Genomic DNA, 21,591 nt, shown 5'->3' with positions numbered 1-21,591 from the left:
GCGGGCCGCGGGGGCGTCGCGGCCATGGCGCCCGCGGGAGCGCGCTCTGCACGGAGCTACCCGCCGTGCAGCGGGGGCGGCGCGCACCGGAGCGCGCGGCCCAGGCAGCAGCGCGATCCCGGGCGGGGCCGCGCCTGGGCCCTGAGGTCTGACCCCGCTGGCGCTGACGGTGACAACCGATCCTGCGGGACTCCGCAGTCTCCCCGCCCTGAGTTACAGGCCCGGAGGGATGGCGCCCCGGCTCCTCTGCAGGGAGGAATTCCCGAGGTTTGGGGGCTCAGCTGCTAGGCCAGGGGCCACAAAGATGATTATGACCTAGTCCCCGCCACCAAAGTGTGCCCAGGCCAGTAGGCCGAGCGCAGCAGACAGTAGCATCAGCCCCAGTGAAGGGCGTGGGCTATGGGGGCATAAAGGGTTTAGTGAAGGGCGGGGCCATCTGGAGGGCTTCTTGGAGGAGGCTATATCCGGACTGGTCAGAGCGAGGGCGGAACTGCGTGGTGCGTGCTGGCATGCGCAGGTACTTGGCCGTGCCCAGGTCAGTACGGTGGGGAGGCAGTCGGGGCCAGGCCCTCGTGCAGCGCTGCCGGTCTTCCGAGGAGCAGAGGAACACGGCTGTTTCTGGGGTAGGGGTGGACCCCGCCATCAGAGGGGCAGCGGCCGGCCGGACCTGGCGGGAAAGCAGGTGGAAGCAGGTGCCTCAGCCCAGGAGAGACAACAGGCCTCGCTCAAGCTGGAAGGGGGGAATGAATAGGCAGGGACGGGCGCGACCAATATCACAGGGTGAGGTGGGCAGAATTTGGCCTGGACTGGGAGGGAGACAGGAGGGAAAACCGGAAAGGTCTGTTTGGGGGTTGCCATAGACCGAAACGGAAGACACGGAGGGGTGCAGAGGGGTACAGAGGGGTGCAGAGGGCTCTGGGCCAGCAGACTCCTTGCTCGCGAAACAGTGGAGAAAGAGCCGGAAGCCTGAAGGCAACAGCAGGATTTCATGAACACAGTTAAAAGGTGAAAAAGGGAGGGCCAGCAGATGGCCTAGCAGTTTAGGTTGCTGGACTCCACATAGCCCAGGCTGGTTCGAGTCCCAGGCCCAGTGACTTCAAACACACACATGCGCATGCGTGCTCAAGATCCCAGGAGGTGAGTGGAGGGGAAGGGACTGCGGTGTGCCCATTCCCCTGGGGAGTGATTTCTCACTTTCCCGCTCACTGTCTCTCTTTCTCTGGACCGCGGGCATACTAAAGGGGAAAAAAAGCGTAAAACTAAACCTCTGAGTCCTCCCCTGGCTCACATTACGCCCCAGGACAATTCCATCCATTGCTTCACTGCATGAAATTGTCCTGGACAGGCAGGGATCTCTTGGCACAGGATGGCCTGGGTAGCCGACAGCTTTCTTCAATCACCGGAAAGGGCATTTCTCCAGGTTAAGCGCCGCGACGGTAAGCACGCCACGGGCTCGTTTCCTCCCTGTGCTCACCCAGGGAGGGGCTTGTAATAGTAAAGCAAAAGTGGGTCTGGGGCCCACTCGGCCCCTGCCCTTCCCTAGTCCTCCTTCAAGTATTCTGCACTAAGAAGCCAGAGAGCCCTGCCCGTAGTCCAGTGGTTAAGGGAGCCGGATCCCACATAACCCACATAACCCACATAATCCGGCCAAGAGCTGCTTGTGCTTCAAATCCCGCCCGCTGGAGAAATGGAGAAGGGCTTGTGGCAGGAACATGCCCCACTGGAGGGGGCCGTTCCTCTCTCTCTCTCTCTCTCTCTCTCTGTCTCTCGTGCATGAACTCCTAGTGCCCTCTGAAATTCTAATATATAAATAAATAAATAAAAGATTTTAAAAAACAGAGGTTAGGATATTGCTTTAGAGGAAGAGAAGGATGCTCTTTCAAGGGAACAAGTACCAAGTGAGACTCAGTTCTAGAGCACGTTCTAGTGAACAGTAAGTGGGGTGAGAACAGAAGAGGGCTGTTTTAACCAGTGAAAAAATATAATTTATATATCATTTTAAAATTTTTAATTATTTTATATTTTTTTAAGTTTGATAAAAGCATGTGTCCTCACCAGAGACAGACAGACAGACACAGAAAGAGAGAAAGTGAGAAAGCCAGCCACCTGGAAACAGAATCAAAATAGGCCATTTAAAAATTTTGTTTATTTATTTTAACCTGACCAGAGAGGGACAGAGAGAGAGAGAGAGAAAAAGAGAGAGAAAGGGAAAGTGAGAAAGCAAGCCACCAAGTCCAGGACTCAAACTGTGGTCAACAGTGTGGGAGTCCAGCACCCTTAACCACCCTGCCACCTGCCGGCCCCCAAAATAGGCAATTTTAACAAGTGAAATTGGGTGGTCTTTTTTTTTTTTCTTTCCAAATGTAAGTCAACATCTCATGACAGAAGCTCACACCCTACGTCTCCTGACATGAAACACAAAAGCTAAATTTGGTGTTGGGCCATGATTTCAAGTGCTGCTGGGTCATCGGAAAAGCCGTGACATACTTTTCTGTTTGTACAAAAGTGTGTCACGATTCTGACGACCCAGTGCGTTTCATCAGCTAGACTTTGAAGGCTTCTTCCATAAGTGAATGAGTGAGCAAGCATTCTCAGTAGGCCTTGGGGCCATGACCCACCCCACCTCCGCCAGCCTCATCCTGGCACACGTGTGCCCATACCCAGGTCATGGAGGTGGAGTGCACACTGGAACTTTCCCATGTGGGTTAGCATCACAAGCCATGCCACTGCACTGTCCCATCCCTTAAGCAACTAGACTTTAAAATTTGATCTTTTGGGGACCAGCAGACAGTGCAACAATTAGGTCGCTGGACTCCCACATGGCCAACTGTGGTTTGAGTCCCGAACTTGGAGGCTTGAAATTGACACTGGATATGTGTGCATGTGTGCCCAAGATCCCGAGAGGAGGATGGAGGAGAAGGGATTGTGGCATGGCCATCTCCGGGGTGTGTGTGGGGGGTGCCTTTTCGGTTCCTGTCTCTATGTCTCTCTATCTCTCCAAGGAGTGTGCACACCCAATAGCAAAAATCTCTCTCAAAAGAAAAAAAACCCTTTTTTTTAAGGATGGCAAATCTGGTGGCAGGTAACTTCTAATTTTTTTCATTTTATAGTATTTCAGGTTTTGAGTATTTGATCTGTCCATCAAGATAATGTCAAAGGACATAATAAATTCGGGAGAACATTCACTTATAGTTCATCAGAGAAGGGACCCACAGGTGTCCGCTGACAGAACATTTTTCATCGATGCTTCTAATCAGAACCTGACTGCGATTCCGTTGGAGATCTTAGCATTAAAGGAGTTAGAAGAACTGCATTTGGAAAACAACCAGATTGAAGAAATCCCCCAGGATATTCAACGTTTAAAGAACCTCCAGGTCCTCTATTTGAACAAGAACAACCTGACGGGCCTGTGCCCAGAACTGGGGGCGCTGAGCAGCCTGGAGGGTCTGGACCTGAGCTACAACCCCTTCCTCCCTTCCTTCCCCCACGTCATCAGCAGCCTCCGCGCGCTGCGGGAGCTCCGGCTCTACCAGACTGACCTGAGGGAGCTTCCCGTCGGCATCTGCAAAAACCTCCACCACCTGGAGCTGCTCGGGCTGGCCAGAAACCACCTGAAATCTCTGCCCAAGGAAGTCGTGAACCAGACCAAGCTGCGCGAGATCTACCTGAAGCAGAACGAGCTCGAGGTGTTCCCGCAGGAGCTCTGTGTGCTCTGCAACCTGGAGGTCATCGACGTGGATGAGAACAGGATTCACGCCATCCCGGAAGAGATCGGGCATCTGACGGAGCTGCAGAAGCTCTACGCGGCGCACAACCGTCTGCCCTCGCTGCCGGAGTCGCTGTGCAAATGCAGCAAGATGGCGGTGCTCGACGTGTCCCACAACCTCCTCCACTGCATCCCGCACTCGCTCGCCGGGCTCACGCAGATGACGGAGATCGGGCTGAGCGGCAACCGGCTGGAGAAGGTCCCGCGCCTGGTCTGCAGGTGGGCGCTGCACCTGCTCTACCTGCGCGACACCGGCCTGTGGGCGCTGCGGCGCTCCTTCAAGCGGCTGGGCAGCTTGCGCTTCCTGGACCTCAGCCAGAACCACCTGGACCACTGCCCGGTGCAGATCTGTGCGCTGAAGAATCTGGAATTCCTGGCGCTGGATGATAATAAAATAGGGCAGGTAGTGAGTGATTCCCCTCTTGGCTGTCACTAAGCTCTTACCAGGTCTCCTTCCGGCCCTGAGGTGTGGCGGTGCGAGTCTAAACAGCAACTCGGAACTGACTTGAACCACGAAATCCAAGTTACCCAATATATCCAGCGAGGTGGTACTTCACATGGCTTTGCTTTTCCCTAAGTAGCTAATGTTTATTTAGTGATTTTTTTTTGAGGGAGAGATTTTTGCTATGGGGTATGGGTGCTCTCTGGAGAGACAGAGAGAGAAAGCAGCAAGAAATCACTCCCCAGGGGAATGGCCACACCGCAATCCCTTCTCCACCAGTCTCCTCTTGGAATTTCGGGCACTCATGCACATGCGCCTGGCGAGTTTCAAGCCACCAGGTTCAGGACTCAAACTGTGGTCGACTATTTGGGAGTCCAGTGACATAACCATTATGCCAATTTAGTCATTATTATTATCATTTTTTATTGCCAGAGGCCATGAGTGCTCACCAGAAAGAGAGAATAAAAACATCTCTCAATGGGGCGTGGTCATGCTGCAATCCTTTCCCCTCCATTTCTCCATCTCAACAGGATTTGGGGCATGCGTGCACACATGCCCAGGGTGTTTTTCAAGCCACCAGGTCTAGGACTCAAACCGAGGTCGGCCACGTGGAATCCAGCTTTCTGTGCATAGCACTTTAGGCTGCTGCACGGCCAGCCCATGTTTAGACCATGAATGTGCCAGTGTTTTATTTGGATTCTCACATTTAATCCTCACAAGACTTTTTGTCCTTGATGCTACATAAGGAAAATGCGGGACCAGGGAGGGTTAACTAACTCGTCCAAAGCCTGAAAGTGATTGAGTCAGGACTGAATCAGCTGCTGGGCTCCAGGGTCTGTATTTTTAACAGACTGCCTCCTGACAGGGCTGCTTTAAATAGCAGATTTTTCTGGCACATAGTGCCTTAGAAGCTTAACGTTCTGTGAATGGGAAACTGCAGAAACTGATTTGTCCCTGGAGAAACCGTCCCACCTGTGTGCAGGGTAGCATGCTCAAACATGGTCATTTCAGCATTGCTGATAATCATGGAGTATGGAAGACAATCCTATGTCAGGGAGTAGACAAACCGAGTCTGGGACTTGAACCTCCGTTGGCCATGGGGGAATTTAGCGACATAACCACTACACCATTTGCTGGCCCCATAATTTTTTCTTTATTAATGATAGAGCATGTGTACTGCCCTCCACAGGGTCTGATCACGCTGTGACCGCACTCCCCCCAGGCCTTCAGCCCATTAGACCCTACACGCCCATGCAGGATCCTGGCCTGTTTCCGGCTGAGCAGTCCAGGGATTTGAATGGCAGTTGCCATGAGGAATCTGGCTTCTCTTGAGCAATCCGCTACCACTGCACCATCGAGCCAGTCGTGTCACATTTTGTCTTCAGTCTTTCATATGATTTTGTTTTCTCCCTTCAACCATGACAATGTGCTATCCAAATCTTGTCTGAACTGGTGGGTGTGTCAACACAGGCTTATCCATCCCACTGAAGGTCCCACCCTGGGCCCTGTGGTCACCCAACCCCAGTCACCCCTTGCCTGGCTTTATCTTCTCTATATTGTGTGGCCACTTCACGGAACCTCCTTCCAGACTTTAGCTTTTCCGTGGCCTCCATACCGTTGCTGTGTTTTTCATAGAATGTGTCTGACCTTTATTGCCTGGCCACCACCTTTGGGACCCTGAGTCTTGTCAGCACTATCACTCCCAGACGCTGCCCCCGGCCCCTTTCCAGGACCACTTTTTCCTTTGGGCAGCATCTTCAAGACTTGCCAATGAACAATCCCGTGTCACATGTTCTAAGAAGAGACTTTTTCCATGAGGTCTGTGACATGCCCACCTCGTCCTATAGGACTGTCATTGTCTTTATTAAACACTCTGATTAGAAATGATAGGGACATGTTTGCTCCCAACCGAGATTTCAACTGAGGTTACAAAATCAGAGTTAAGGCCTTTTAGAAGGAAGGATTGTGCCGTTAGATCGATCGGGTCCCATCACTGAATTTATTATGAGCTCTAACATTGCAATAGAACACGTCCCTTTAGTACTCTGTCTTTCAATGGTGTTAAGCAGTTGTCATACTACAGCAATAAAATAGGCTAAAAAATGGCTCCGATGCAAAGCAGTGGGTGCAAGCAAAGAGCAGAGAGGTGGCCGGTAGACTTCGGCTCTCTGGGGAGAGATACGACATGGCAAACATCTATGCGAACATCGCTAGCAGGAGATACTAAGGTGCTTCATTTTTGTTTAGCAATCTGTCTCAGGACTGAAAGCCCAGGCCAGCCCAGGGCCAGGGAGTTACGGGAGCTGGATCCCACAGGGCTGGCTGCAGTTAGAATCCTTGTCTCAGCTGCTCAAAAAGCTCTCCATGCACGAGTGCATGCTTGCTTAAAATCCCACAGGATGGAGGTCGGGAGGACAATGGATCACGGCCTGACCATGTTCACTGGGGGGAGAGCTTTACCCTCTTCCTCTTCCTCTTTCTCTCTCTGTCTCTCTGGTGAGCACACACACCCACTGACAATAAAAACAAACTGAAAACCAAAAGCCCAATTTATTTCCCAACTCATCAAAGTCATTTTAACCAGAAACTTACTGTTTTGGAAATCTTCCAGCTGCCTTCAGAGTTTGGCTCACTTTCAAAGCTGAAGATACTCGGACTCACAGGAAATGAGTTCTCTTACTTTCCGGAGGAAATCTTCTCCTTGGAGTCTTTAGAGAAGTTGTACATTGGGCAGGACCAGGGGTCTAAGCTTACCTGTGTGCCAGAACACATCGTGAAACTGCAGGTGAGCATCCGCCTGAGCAGGCAGGGAAGCGCATGCGGCTGGCCCCTTGCTGGCTGCTACCGAGGACACGTGGCTCTGGTTAAAGGGTACAGGTCATCGTGGTGTCCTCTCCTGTCATTCCAGAGTCTGAGAGAGCTGTACATAGAAAACAACCATCTGGAGTACCTGCCTGATGCCCTGGGGTCAATGCCTAACCTGGAAGTTCTGGACTGTCGGCACAATTTGCTTAAGCAACTTCCGGATGCCATTATCCAAGCACAAGGTGAGGACATTCAGGAGACCTGCTTCACAGGAGAGTTTGAGGCCAGCATTTCTCAGAGTGATAGCTTCCCAGCTTTACTGAACACTGAGCTCAGCGGTTCTCATCTCCACCTGTTTGATTGATGAAACACTGAATTTCAGTATGTGATGTAAATTTCTACCATCAAGTGATACTGAGCATCTTTTCCATACTTACAAGCCTCTTTTTTTTTTTTTCAGAGAGAGAGATTTTTGTTATAGGGTGTATGCACTCACTGGAGAGACAGAGAGACCAGAGAGACAGAAAGCGAGAACTTACCCCCAAGAGGGGCTGGCCACACCGTAATTCCCTCTCCTCCATTCTCCTCTTAGGACCTTGGGCACACGGGCACACGTGCCTGGAGTGAGTTTTAAGTCGCCAGGTCGGGAACTCGAACTGCAGTCGACTACATGGGAGTCCAGTGGTGTAACCATTATGCCATCTGCTGGGCCCCTTACAAGCCTCTTTTAATGAACTATTTGGTAGTTTCTTGTGCCAAAAAACACAGATTCGGACCATTTTATATAATATGATACCATTCTGACATATAAAATTGTATGTGCATGTATCTGTAGGTCTGCAAGTTCCTAGGAGTTTTCTGTAGGACTCATAAGAATATGCTAACCATGCTTCTTTGTGACAATTAAGATGTGAGAGGGTTGGTGAGAAAGGGAAGAAGAGAATTATTTTTATTCATTTTTCTTCTTACTATTTGTGCTAGAGGGTGTTTGCACTCGCCAGAGAGAGGGGGGGGGAGTGAGAAATCACCCCCCAGGGGAGATCCCATGCTGAAATCTAGAGAAATCACCCCCCAGGGGAGATGCCATGCTGAAATCACTTCCCTCCTCTCCTCTCAGGATTTTGGGCACGCACACACACGCACCCGGTGTGTTTTTCAAGTCGCTGGTGCCTGAGACGCGAACAGCTCAGTTAGCCAAGAGGGACCCAGCCGCCCTAACCACCACGCTACCGGCTACATAACCTAGCTGCATGAGGTTATGTACATTACTTTCATGCCAGAGAGTACATTTTTTCAGAAAGCTACTTGTTGATTAATTTGATAGTCTCAGGGAGGTGACCACTGAGTCAGTGCCATATGGCACTGTCCTGAGGTCTGGCAGGTGACACCGGTGGGCCAGAGCCCGGTGTAACCAGCAACACAAACTGTGGGGAATGGCAGCGTCCCATCTGAAGCCACACAGAGGCCGTTTTTCCAATACTTTGCCGACCTGAGGAACAAGTCTGGGGTAGTTTTTGCCAGTGGTTTGTCAGTTGACAACTGCTGCTCAAAACAAAAACAAAGCAAAGCAAAAAAAGTATCTATTCTTATAGAACAGGACTAGCTGAAGACCGAATCTCGCTCTCTTTACTGTAAGAGGAAACGAACAGGCAGACCTGCTACTGGGAAGTATTAAAACGCACCATCAGCTCTGTGGGCCTTCCATTCCTCTTCTATAGGCAGCCTTGGACATTTCTCCTGGGTAGCTATCAGCACCTGGGTAGCCGTAAGTGTTAGTACTGCTTGTTCTTAAACCCACGATCTACAAACATCATCTTTTCAGCTTTGAAAGAATTACTGCTGGAGGACAACTTGCTCACCCACCTCCCGGAGGATCTGGATCACCTAGTCAGTCTGAGGGTTCTGACACTGAGGAACAATCCCATGGAAGAGCCCCCGATAGAAGTGTGTGCTGAAGGCAATGAGGCCATCTGGAACTACCTGAAGGAAAACAGAAATAAGAAAATCCTGTCAACAAAGGTAAGCTCAGCATGGATTCCTCTTTGCTATAGAGTACGGTGCGCTCGCCAGAAAGACAGAAAGCGAGAAATCACCCCCTACGGGGGATGGCCACACCACAATCCCTTCTCCTCCATTCTCCTCTCGGGGTCAAGAGGCAGAGTAGTTCCAGGTCAGAGGGGTCGGAGGCAGGGTGCAGATCAGACAGGGTTCAGAAGCCATTGAAGGAACTTTAGCTTTTATTCTGGGAGAAGTGAGGCTCCGCTGGAAGGCTCTGAGAAGAGCCCACTGCTAGAAAAGGGGTGCTCCGGAGTAAGCAGGAGGGAATAGGAGCCAGGAAGCAAGTGCAGTGGGTTCTGGGTAAGTTCACAGACAGGCCAGACACAAGAGGGAAAGCACTCCAGTCCCCCAGCATGCATCGCCATCCGCCGCATTCTGTCACCACCTGTCAAACTGCCATCACATGCTGGCTCCGTGAGTCAGTGACGTTGCTGTCTCACTGCCACCGTCCAGGGCACTGCTGGCACTAAATGCATATTTAAAATTTTGCCTACAGGACTAGTGATTGAGCTAGAAAATCTGGTTTAGAGTTCAAATTACATCCCATTCTCTAGCGCCTCAAGACCACAAGGCGGAATAAAGACTTAATCTTCAGTCCACCATGCGACATGCCGACTGACGCTGCGTCTGGGTTTATCTTATCCACAGATCCAGGCTTGGTGGCGTGGGATGATGGTGCGCAAAGGACTTGGGAAATTCGAAGAGCTAGTAAAAGTTCGAAAGAAAGGAAAGATCTCTCCAAAAGACAAGAAAGGAAAGAAAGCTGCAAAAGGAAAACCTGGGAAGGGAAATAAGAAATAACTCTAGAAGTCGATGAACTGAGGTAATGAACCCTAATGGATTAAGAAGGCAGAATATCTAGGGATTCGATGCTGACCACACAAAAAGTATTCACAAAGTGGTGCTTTTTGTAAAAATAAAGGATTCTTACTTTTACTGAAGTATTTATCAATAAATAAGGTACCTGGAAATTGCTTCAAAATAATACGGGGAGAGGGTAAGGGAGGAAGAAAGCGATGAGACAGGGTTTGTTGTAAATTAGTGACTCCAGAACAGATGACAAGTCCATGGGAGTTTATGTTGCTATAATTATATTAATAGTTTATGAGAAGTTTCAAAAACTGCACAGGTACGTGCATGTATTCTTTACCTTCCTTTAATGTTGACATCGTGTGAACTACAATAATAACAAGAAAATTGGCGTGGTAAAATCAATAGCTTATTCAGAATTCATCTTTATACGTGTGTGCGCGCGCACACACAGTTCAATGCAATTTTGTCACGTGTAGCTCTGACTTCCTGTATTATAGCCTTCATCTCTAAGAGTTCCATCTGATTCTTTTGTAAAGTGTGAAATTCCTCTTTTAGATCTTGCATGAATTTCCTCACCTCCTGGAACTCGACTTCTTTCTCCTTCCTCTTCAGCAGTTCATTGTCTCTCTTCTCTTCCATCTCTGTTAGTTTTGCCATTATGAATGCTCTGAATTCTTTATCAGATATTTCCATGAATTCCATTGAACTGTGTCTGGATGAAGAGGAGTTATCCTTTTCCCTTGGAGAGGTATTTTCCTGCTTTCCCATATTTCTCATGGTCCTGCAGCGATTTCTAGTCATCTGGTGGATGGTCGGTTTCTTCCCAAACTTGGAAGTTCAATCTGAGCGTCGAGGAGTGTGCAGAAAAGGAAACAGAAAGAGAGAAACAACAGCAACAACAGACAAAAACAAACAAGAAACAGAAAAAGAGAAGAAAAAATAAAGGTAAAAACTTTTCAATAAAACTAAAAACAATATTTAAAAAAATTTCAGTAAAAAACAAAAATTGGAAAAAGCAAATTATAAAAAGCAAAAATTGAAAAGAGAGGAGACGGAGACAGAGACAGAGGTAGAGAGAGACAAAGACAAGTACAGAGACAGGAGGCCTGAAAGGGGTCTTCCTACCACACGAGGTTTGTATGCTGGAGGCCGAATTATCAGTGGGAAATCTTGATTTCTGTTTCCCCAAAATGGCTAGTTCGCAGACTCCATGAAGCTGTGTCTTCAAGAAGGCCTGTTCCCTTTGCCTCCTGTCACGTGTAGCTTTGTAGAACCACTAGTACAAACAAGATACAGAATTGTGGGCCAGCAGGTTGCATGGTGGTTAGAGCGCTAGATTCCACATGGCCAAGGGAGTTGTTCAAGCCCCAGATCCAGCAGCTTAAAAAACACACTGGGCACATGAGCACATGTGCCCAAAATCCCGAGAACAGAGTGGAGGAAAAGGGATTGCAGCATGGCCATCCCCTCTGGGGTGGTGGTGGTGGGATGACTTCTCACTTTTCTCCTCTCTGTCTTTCTCCAGTGAGTTCATGTGCCCTATGGCAAAAACCTTAAAAAATAAAAAAGATACAGAATTGCGCTGTCACTGTCAGGCTCCCTTGCACTAACCCTAGTGGCCTTTCCCGCCACCCTCCCCTCCAAATCCCCAACCTGCCTCCTTCTTGGTAATGTCATTATTTTAAGAATGTCGTATAAATGGAATCACACCGTATGTAGCCGGGACTGCCTTTTTTACTCAGCATAACCCGCTTATGAAACATACTGATAGATAACTAAGTCGTGGCACGCAGTGATAGTTCACTCTGCTGCTTAGAAGCATCGCATCACCCCACAGTTTGTTTAACCATTCACCCATCGAAGGAGACTAAGTTGTTTCCGGTTTGGGGTCTCTATGAGTAAAGCTCTGACGAACGTCCATGCACAGAATTTTGCAAATGTGTAAGTGTCCATGGATTCACAGGAGTGTCGGAGGAAAGAACAGCATGTTCCCCAATCATCCCCTCTTACGGCACTCAAGACCTCCTTAACCTGGTGATTTTCTCTGTTGGAGTCATGCTGATTTCAAATGTACATGTCTTCCAAGTAATGATTTTATCCTAATAGTGTAGCAAGAGGAAAGCAAAATACAATTTGATCAGTGCACATGAGAACAGAACTGTGTACGCAGACATGTCTGCCACACAGTCACTTCCATACTCTAGTAAAGAAAACCAATCGCTTCAAAAACCACTTAGAACACAAACGCCTTTACAGGTGAACGAAATACGTTTCATGTAGCAATTTCATGTCAAGGAAATGCCTAGAGGTAATATGCGAATCAATTGCTTAACTGTAAAAGGTTTTATTTTATTTTAATAAGACATGTTTTGGGGGACCAGCAGATGGCATAGTGGTTACAGTGCTGGACTCCCATGTAGTCGACCGTAGTTCAAATCCCAGACGTGGTGACTTAAAAACTCACACCAGGCACGTGTGCGTGCGTGCCCAAAATCCCAAGAGGAGAATGGAGGAGAAGGGATTGTGGCATGGCCATTCCCTTGGCAGGTGATTTCTCACTTCTGTCTCTCTGTCTCTGTCTCTCCAATGAGCACACACACCCTATAGCAAAAATCTCTCTAAAAATAAATAAATAAAACAGGCGGTGTGTTTGATATTGGCTTTTGAATTTTTGATTGCTTCTTACAAGACTTATAGATTAGGGCCAGCAGATGTTATCAGGGTTAAGGCCTTAGATCCCATATAGCTGACTCTGTGGTTTAAGTCTTGAATCTGGTGGCTTGAGAATCATGCCAGGTGTGTGTGTGTGTGTGCGTGTGTGTGTGTGTGTGTGTGTGCCCATGTGTGCCCAAACTCCTGGGGAGAGTGGAGAAAGGACTGCGGCATAGCTATCCCCCCAAGGAGGAGTGATTTCTCACTTTTCCTCTCTTGCCATTTTTATCTCTTGTCTCTCTCTGGTGAGCACACATGCCCTATAACAAAAAAAGAAAAAAAAAAAGATTTATGTATCAGGAACGTTATTAGTGATCATGGTTCATATCTGAGATAAAAAGGCAACGGACTACATTTTATGTTGCAATAATTATAAAGATGATACGAAACTTACACAGCTAACACTTTCACATTAGAATTCCATGCATACATACATGCATACATCCTTATATTTACAACATGTAACATGTAGAAAACAAAAGACAGAAACTTTTAAGGAAAGAAAGGAGCAGACGTACTATTAGAATCTAAACATTTTTGATAGGCTTTCCAAATACTAAGTTAACTAATTATACATAAGAGACACATGAAAATCTGTTGAAAATGTCATCCTTGTTTCATACGATAGAGAATAAAGACAAGCTCACATTAGATTATTACACACAGATATTGAGAGTTCTGGTCACATGATTCGTGGAACAGCCCTGGAGCTGAGATTCGGTTGGTGACAATGAATGCGTCTGTGTCCTTGCCCTCCTTCGGAGAGTGGTTTGCAGCTTAGCCTGGGGAGGTCCACTTACCGGAACCCGTCGTGGTCAAGGCGAACGCCGTGTCTGTGATTTTGGTCCAGGCTTTCTAGCTGGCCCTCTTGTGAAGGTGGTAGAACCCACCTTTTCATTCCTATCTCAGTGATCTTGGGAAGTTTGGTCACGGCACATAGCAAATGCTTAACCCACTGTCCACAATCCCGAAAATTCGATGGCCGGAGGCTAATATCCAGCTCGCTCAGCTCTTTGAGGGACCCCACATTTTGGCAGAAGACGGCCCACCCTGCATCGCAGACACTGTCATTATAGCTCAGGTCCAGCTTCTGCAGTTTGGCCAGGTGACCCGTCTGTATGATCGACGCTGGAAAACAAATCACGCCAAGTGCTAAAACTCAAGAACTTCCACTACAGCCTTTCCCACGACTCATAACACAGCATCTCCAGAACTAGGCATGAAAGGTTTAGCAATTAGGAAGGATTTCTCATTCGCTAGCAGCTTTATTCCAGGTGGCTGAAATTTGAGTAAAAACAAAGTTCCTCTCGGGACACCCTATGTACAGCTTTTAAATGGACCTCCCCCTCCTTTTCAAATCCCAACCTAAAGATTTTTTTCCTTCGAGCTTCTGCTCTCCGCTCCACTGGGATCCCAGCTCTACCTGTAGACTTTATCTGATTAAATGAAAGGAGTGGTGGCTCACTGGCTCTAACCTCATTGCTCATTCCTTCAGTCATTCTTCAATCCACAACTATTTAATTGTTCGTCTTCCATGTGTAAAACATACCTGGATGGTTTCTAATTCACCTTAGAAACGGCGAATATCCAGGACAATTTTCCCTTTGAGAAGCATGGATTGCAGGACTACAGTGGCACTTAATAAATAACAGTGCTAAAGCTGAGAGAAGACAGTGACTGTAAGAGGGAAAAGAGAAGACTCGAAGCAAATGCCCTGTGCAGCACCCTTTGCTTATCAACCAAGCTCAGTCCCGACCACTAGGTCATTAAACGAATTGGTCAGTAAACCAAGAGCTCGAAGGTGATGCCTTGCGGTGCGTGGTGGTGCCATAGGCTTGGATTTCTGAATAGCTACCATGTAACACACACTAGAAGAAGTAATTGTATCCGTACAAAAAGCATACATTCGATAAGCACCAGGAAGTGACGAGACACACCACGATATAAATCTAGCGTAATTGCTCTTATTGATTCTGAATGCTACTGTGGGTGCACAATAAAGTACAGATATTCTGAATGCTACTGTGGGTGCACAATAAAATACAGGTTTACAAACAAAATATGTAGTCTTATGTGATGGTGAATGCTTCATGCAGGGAATGCTAACCCACTGCGCCAACGAGACAAAGACCGAGAGAACGGATTCGCCATGCTGGAGAGCTGGTCGTCCAGCCGAGCAGTCACTAGAAGAGTAGGTGGTTACTGAGGAGGGGCTAAACAAAGATCAGACAGGTAGCACAGAGTCTCGGCCCTGTCTTCCTCATGTCAGCCCCGCAGTGCTGGACACAGATCTCCCTCAAATTATCCCCTCTACGACTAAACACGCCCTGGTCTTTCCACCACTCCTCACACAGCATGGCTTCCAGACCGAGAAGGATGTGCCAACCCGGTCACTTTCACTTGCCAACGGTTCAGTTCCGCAGCTCCAGTGAGAGCTCAGCCATCCCTACACAACGGCTGCACCTGTCTGGGGTGTCCAGGCCCATGTGCACCTCCCTTCTGTTGTCTCTCAGCATTACAATATTCCCAAGGCCTAACTAACTGCTAAGCTAATGTGCGTACTTTTTCTCTCTAAAAAATGTGGTATTATGCAAAAATTTAACTATACAAAAAGTAAGGCACACAGAAGAGAACAAACCCCCCAATAGCCATCAGCCAGCTCCAACAGTCATCTTCACTAGGCCAGCCCTGCAGCGTCCAGCCCCCGCTCCCCACTTTTTTCGTCTGTTTCTTTAGTATTTAAAGCAAATCCCAGGCATTGTTTTACTTTTCTGTTCTGTTGGCATTTTCCAATTGTGTCAGTACCCCATTTATTAAAATTTTCTATTTTAGATTTATTTTAGATCTTAAAATATGGGCAGTAGAATGGTGAGTCATGAAAATACTTTTCTACAGTTGACTTTGTGAAAAAATTAATGCTGTTATTTATCAAAGAAATGAATATATGCTATTAGTGATGAACAAATTCTTTTTTTTTTTTTAGAGGTTTTTGCTATAGGGTGCATATGCTCGCCAGAAAGACAGAGAGAGACAGAGAAATAGAAAGCGAGAAATCACCCCCCTGGGGGGGATGGCCATGCCACAATCCCTTCTCCTCCATTCTCCTCTCGGGATCTTGGGCATGCACGCACATGCGCCCGGCGTGAGTTTAAGCTGCCAGGTCTGGGACTCGAACCGCGGTTGGCTACATGGGAGTTCAGCGACATAGCCATTACGCTAACTGCTAGTCCCAGTGAGGAACAAATTCTTAAAGAATCTTTATGCTAGAAAGCAATATCAAAGTGGCAATCACGGAAGCCACACGTTATTGTTGCTGTTATTGGCTAAAAATTGAAGGAAGGAAAAAAATACCTATGCCCAAATGCAAAAGTATGCATTTGACCTGAGGAAAAAACTGGCAGTAAAAATTTTAAAAAATACACAGTGGTTAAAGTTTGATCCAGGCCAACAAACCAAAAACTAAATGAAGAAAGAAATTTTAATTATAAACTTCACAAGAAATAACTTAAATATATAATCTCAATTCAGAGAAATAAATAAATAAATAAATAAAACCAAAAGCTGATTCTTTGAAACTGATAACATCCCTTTCCTTCATTCTCCTCCTGGGATTTTGGGCATGTACCCACAAGCACCTGGCATGATTTTCAAGCCACCAGGTCCAGGACTTGAACCACACAATTGGCCATCCCATGTGGGATCCAATACCCTAATCTCCATTCCACCTGCTGGCCCCAAAATGTATTTTCTGTCAATCAGATTTACATAACTGTTTTTTTTTTATCCCCACAGGGCACACACCAAAAGAAAAGAAAAGAAAAGAAAAGAAAAGAAAAGAAAAGAAAAGAAAAGAAAAGAAAAGAAAAGAAAAGAAAAGAAAAGAAAAGAAAAGAAAAGAAAAGAAAAGAAAAGAAAAGAAAAGAAAAGAAAAGAAAAGAAAAGAAAAGAAAAGAAAAGAAAAGAAAAGAAAAGAAAAGAAAAGAAAAGAAAAGAAAAGAAAAGAAAAGAAAAGGAATTGTCGGGACTGTTTTCTCCAGATCTCTCCTAAGCACATGGCGGGGAGAAGGGCTTGGCCCAGGACTCACCGCCTTCCTCCCCCTCCACCTGTGCTCTGCTAGGCAGGCAGGCTGGGCTCTGCGTGCCAGGACTGCTGTGGCACTCGTGGATACACACCTAGGGAAGCCACGTCCTCGGTCACCAGGGAACAGCTGCTCAGCCGCAGCTCTTGAAGAGACGTCGAGAGCTTCAGCGTGTCCAGAAGCAGCTCCAGGTTGCCCCCAACACACTTATTCCAGGAAAGGTTGAGGATTTCCAGAGCACGGAGGTGAAGGGAGGCTTCAGCTGGAAGGGACAACCACAAGAGCAGCAATAACTTCGGGCTCCTTGGAGACCATCAGCCTTAAACGTGCGGAAACTGGACTAGGGCGACATACTGAGGTCGCTGGGGTGAAGGCCCTACAGACGCCTCCTGCCTGGACTCCTGCCCTGGAGGAGCGCTGGCTGTCTCTACGCCTCCTGCCTGGACTCCTGCCCTGGAGGAGCGCTGGCTGTCTCTCTGTGGAGTTAATGCTGGTACTTTACGGAGGCAGAACGTGGGTAAAGGGAACTCACTATCACCTGGGCTGTCTTTCCTTCACTTCACGTTCAGGAAGGAGGAGGCGGAGTGCTTGGACTGCCAGTCACGGGTGCCAGTGTCCAGGCTGGTACCTTCCCCTCTGACAGCCACCGCTGGCTTCAGACAGAGCCAAGCTCCCCCGGCCCTGAAGCACCAAGTGGACTCATGATAACCTCGCTGCCATTGTCAGGCAGGGGCAGAGGGACAGAGGAGAAGAGAGAAAAAAAATTGGAGGACTTTCTGGTTCATTCAGTGTCCCCCAAAGTTAACCTTCATCAGAACAATTCATTCCCAAGCTACTCCACAGTAGTTAGTTATACTTTACACTAGTGGACTGTCGGAAAAGTCATGACACTTGCACAGAAAAGCAGAAAAAAATACGTCATGACTTTGAAGACAGCCCAATATTCTGTCTCTATTCTAAAGAACACTAGGTGTTTGAATGCATGAGAATACGTCATTTCTTTTGTAGATACTATAACCTCCGTGGGGAAGTTACAATCTGGGGGAAATACGGTCTTAACTACACAAATAAACACAGAGTTAAAAATTCTGATAAGGCTATAAAGAAAATGCACAGGGTCTCCTAATTTGGATGGCAGGGGGTGGGGTAGGATTGGGGGAGGGCTGTCTTTAAAACAGAAGTCTGGGGCCAGCAGGTGGCAAGGAGGTTAGGGCACTGCATCCCATGTGGCTGACAGTGGCTGGAGTCCTGGGCCTGGCGGCTGGCTTTCTCACTTTCCCTCTCTTTCTTTCTGGTGAGTGTAAGTGCCCTATAGCAAATTAAAGAATGGTAATAATAACAAATAAAAGCTTTTAAAAAGGGGCATATCTTAAAAAGACAGATCAGTACTTCACAGTTCCGCCTGTGGCTGAGGCTTGGGGTGAAGTTCCTGGGTGGGGCAAGAGGAAAGGCTTTGCTCTCACGTATTCCCTTGTGGCCTGCAGGGACAGGGACGGGGGTTCTCTTACCGAGAGCCTCGAAGGGCTCCCTTTCCAAAGCGCAGCTGTTGAGTAGTAATGACTTCAGTGCTGGTAAAAAGCGGAGCCGGCTGAGGAGGTTTTCAGAAGAGCTGCCCACGTTTTTGTTGGCTGATAAATCCAGTTCTTGAAGATTTGAGAGTAAAGGGATGACCTGGGCTGTTAAAACATCAACGGGGCGCGTCTTAGGCACCATATCACCGTCTTCTGGGTTTCTGGCTCCCCAGCCCCCGGCTGCCCTCTCCTCCCTCACACGCCACCCAGACCAGCATCCCCCAGTCGGGTTTCAGGCTTTCTGTCTCTATACCAGGCTAGACGTTAAGAGCCAAATTTTAGAAACAGAACTGGATTCTAATCCTGGATCTGCTACTTAACACTTGTGTGCTTTGAGACAAGTTACTTAACTTTTTTTTTTTTTTTTTAAGAATTGTTTTAGGGGTCAACAAGTGACATGGTGTTTAAGGTGTTGGACTCCCACATGGTTGACTGTGGTTCGAGTCCTGGACTTGGCTGCTTGCTTTCTCACTTTGCTTTTCTCTATCTCTTTGATCAAATTAAACAATAAATAATAATAACAAATATAATTAGATAAATAAATATTTTTTGAAAGAATTATTTTATTTAACTTTATTTATTTATGTTATCTAGACCAGAAAGGGACTGAGTGAGAGAGAGAGGGAAAATGAGAAATCAAGCTGCCAGGTCCAGACTTGAACCACAGTGGGCCAGTGGGAGTCCAATGCCCTTAACCACCACGCTACCTGCTGGTTCCAGGTTACTCAATGTCTAAACCTTAGTTTTCGCCACCATAAAACACGGGCTTCACAAGGTCACTAGGGAGATGAGGTGACTCGTACGTAACGTGCGTGGTGCAGGGCGCGGCACGTGTTAGCCGCTCAGTGAAGGCTGGCTGCCATGGTTGTCTGGGAATGTGAGTGTGAATAAGGCCATGAAAGCGATCAGACCAGGTCCTGCAGTGGGGCCGGCCTGGGGTGCAGACCTGAGGCCCTGTGTCAGGACCCGCCCTGGCTCACTACCGACCTGCCCTCTTCCGGCCTCAGGTGGCCTTTGCCCAGCTCTCACCAGCAGGAAGCGCAGTCTCCGGGGTCTCTGCAGGGCCAACTCACCCATCCCAGCCTTCCAGGGCCACTCGAGCCCAAGCAGCCCTCCCATCACTGTCACGTCCCCTGTTTTACTTCTCCTGCAGCACCCCCCTTTCCATGGACCTTCCTGTTTATGTACTTCTTACCTCTGCCCTCCTTCACTGAAGGTTAGCTCTGTGTGTGGCAGGGACCCCACCCCAGGGGGTCAGTGCCTGGGACATTAGAGGGACCAAAGTTTGTGAAAGGAGGGAAGGAGGTCCAGGGAGGGAAGGGGTAGGGAAGGGAAGACGTTAGGGACCCCAACAGATGGAACTCTTCCCCCCCTCGGGCCCCCACGGCACTGTGTGTTTGGACATGGAATTTGTTTGTGTATTGATTTATTCCTGCCCATGTCAGTCTGAAGTTCCTTGACTGAATTTTCTTTTTAGGAGAGATTTTTGCTATAGGGCACAAGCACTTACTCGCCAGAGACAGAGACAGAGAACAGAAAGCAAGAAGTCACCCACCTGGCGGATGGCCACACTACAATCCCTTCTTCTCCATTCTCCTCTCAGGATTTTTGGCACGCATGCACATGCCCCCTGCATGAGCTTTAAGCTGCGTAGTCCAGGACTCGAACCGCAGTCAGCACATGGGAGTCCAGCAACAGAACCACTATGCCTTCTGCTGGTTCCCTTGGTAATACTGAGCACGGAATACTTGCCAAATACCATGTTTGAACACTCACAGAACTTCTATTCGATCCTCCCAATAACTTCATAAAAAGTAAGTTTAAGTGTATAGCTCAAAGTTTTCAAATTTCTATACAGATGCAAGGTTCCCAAAGCCCTTCCTTCCCCTGTAATATACACTCACTCAGGCCGGCAGGTGGCGTGGTGGTTAAAGGTGCTGGACTCCCACATGGCCGACCACAGCTGGAGTCCCAGACTTGGCGACTTGCTTTCTCACTTTCTCTCTCTCTCTCCCTCTCTCTGGTCAAGCTGATAAATAATGATGCTAAATAAATAAAATAATTCTTTCTGTACATGTACCCACACACTCACTCAGCGACACCACGTCACTTGCTGTCAGTGAGCACTGGTGTAGATCCAGGACTTGTAGATGCCTCCGCGTGGCCAGCTGCGCTGGCAAGTCTTCGAAACCTCCACCCAGCTCCTTATTGCAGGAAAGATCTAGTCTCCTCAGCTCATCCAAGTATCTCAAAGCCGTGTCTGCAAAGAAAGGCCAAACCCCACTCTCACACAAGGGCAGCAGGCGGTGTGCAGCAGGGAGGCACAGTGGGCTAGGGAGTGCTTGGTGCTGCATAGCCCTAGGGAGAAGTTGCCGTGGACACCCCCCAGCCCTGGCCTCTGCCCACATGACAACGACTTCACACCCTCTGGCCTTCAGAGCAGCATTGATGGCCGAGCTGACCTGGGTCCTGCAATTGCAGGGAGCCTCCCTCCGACTGCACTGGAGCACCGAAGATAACATGGCATTTTAGTTTTTAACAGCCAGTGAGAGGGCTGTCACCGGCTCTGTCAGCTGGAGGGACAAACACGTTATATGCCCAATTAATGTGGATATTTTATAGAGGAACAAGTTTTAGTTGCAGACACTATTGAAGCCATTTTTTTGAGAGACTTTTGCTATCTCTCACCAGAGAGACACAGAGACAGAAAGCAAGAAACCACCACCGAGGGGATGACCACACCGTAATCCCTCTTCCTCTAGTCACCTCTTGGAATTTGGGGCATGCACACACATGTGCTCAGCACGAGCTTTAGGCTACTGAGTCCGAGACTTGAACTGCAGTCAATTACCTGGGAGTCCAGCGACAAAACCGTTATGCCACCTGCTGGTCCCCCTCCACCCACCCCGCCTCTTTCTTTCTTTCTTTCTTTCTTTCTTTCTTTCTTTCTTTCTTTCTTTCTTTCTCTCTTTCTCTCTTTCTCTCTTTCTCTCTTTCTCTCTTTCTCTCTCTCTCTCTCTCTCTTTCTTTCTTTCTTTCTTTTAACCAGTACCAGTTCCATCCTCCTACGGAGCATAAATAATGCTGATATTTTCAAAAGTAAGAGAAAACTGTAGTTTTCGTAGCACAGCAACTTTCATCTTTTCCATGGTCTATCTAAACCCTAAATTATCTTGTCTTTTTGGAGTTAGCCATTTTAAAAGCTCATGAGCGTGTATGTTCACTGGATTTAGAAAATGAAACATGAAGAAAATTTAAGTATCCATAATCGCATTTCCCCAACCTAATGGATATTTTCGCTTTATTGTGTTTTTTTTTTTTTTTTGAGAGGTTTTTTTCCTATAA

The 21,591-nt window shown here is 47.8% G+C and overlaps 3 protein-coding genes across 15 annotated transcripts in view; 1 reads left to right on the top strand and 2 right to left on the bottom strand.

The window, feature by feature from the left end:
* Positions 1-3,775, bottom strand: part of LRRC34 (leucine rich repeat containing 34) — a 37,229-nt gene extending 33,454 nt beyond the window's left edge. For all 3 annotated transcript variants that reach the window (XM_006150267.3, XM_006150265.3, XM_006150268.3), the window contains exon 1: positions 3,666-3,775. The gene's annotated coding sequence lies outside the window, so the exon portion shown is untranslated. The remainder of the gene's footprint in view (positions 1-3,665) is intronic.
* LRRIQ4 (leucine rich repeats and IQ motif containing 4) lies at positions 51-10,701 on the top strand. Of its 7 annotated transcripts, none has more exons than XM_006150270.2 (7): positions 51-780; positions 3,111-4,169; positions 6,820-6,993; positions 7,117-7,255; positions 8,836-9,032; positions 9,720-9,894; positions 10,672-10,701. In XM_006150270.2, exons 2-6 carry the CDS (start codon positions 3,150-3,152, stop codon positions 9,870-9,872), a joined length of 1,683 nt encoding a protein of 560 aa, XP_006150332.1. In that variant the 5' UTR covers positions 51-780; positions 3,111-3,149; the 3' UTR covers positions 9,873-9,894; positions 10,672-10,701. The 7 variants fall into 7 exon arrangements, with proteins under 7 accessions (XP_006150332.1, XP_006150334.1, XP_006150336.1 ...); XM_006150272.2 differs by lacking the exon at positions 10,672-10,701 and having other exon boundaries at positions 51-535; positions 628-780; positions 9,720-10,012; XM_006150274.2 differs by lacking the exon at positions 10,672-10,701 and having other exon boundaries at positions 51-517; positions 9,720-10,012.
* A 1,177-nt stretch (positions 10,702-11,878) lies between these two features.
* LRRC31 (leucine rich repeat containing 31) overlaps positions 11,879-21,591 on the bottom strand; it is a 72,059-nt gene continuing 62,346 nt past the window's right edge. For 4 of the 5 annotated variants that reach the window (XM_006150257.3, XM_006150259.3, XM_014588504.2 and 1 more), the window contains 5 exons: positions 20,339-20,506; positions 18,184-18,351; positions 16,770-16,937; positions 13,397-13,724; positions 11,879-11,983 (listed from right to left, as the gene is read on the bottom strand). In XM_006150257.3, coding sequence (XP_006150319.2) covers positions 11,938-11,983; positions 13,397-13,724; positions 16,770-16,937; positions 18,184-18,351; positions 20,339-20,506 — 878 coding nt within the window. In that variant the 3' untranslated portion in view covers positions 11,879-11,937. The remainder of the gene's footprint in view (positions 11,984-13,396; positions 13,725-16,769; positions 16,938-18,183; positions 18,352-20,338; positions 20,507-21,591) is intronic. The other variant, XM_006150261.3, reaches the window with a different exon arrangement.

The sequence above is a fragment of the Tupaia chinensis genome, unplaced genomic scaffold (genome assembly GCF_000334495.1).
Source record: "Tupaia chinensis unplaced genomic scaffold, TupChi_1.0 Scaffold000281_1, whole genome shotgun sequence".
Classification (NCBI taxonomy): Eukaryota; Metazoa; Chordata; class Mammalia; order Scandentia; family Tupaiidae; genus Tupaia; species Tupaia belangeri.
This window is presented reverse-complemented; position numbering and strand designations above follow the sequence as displayed.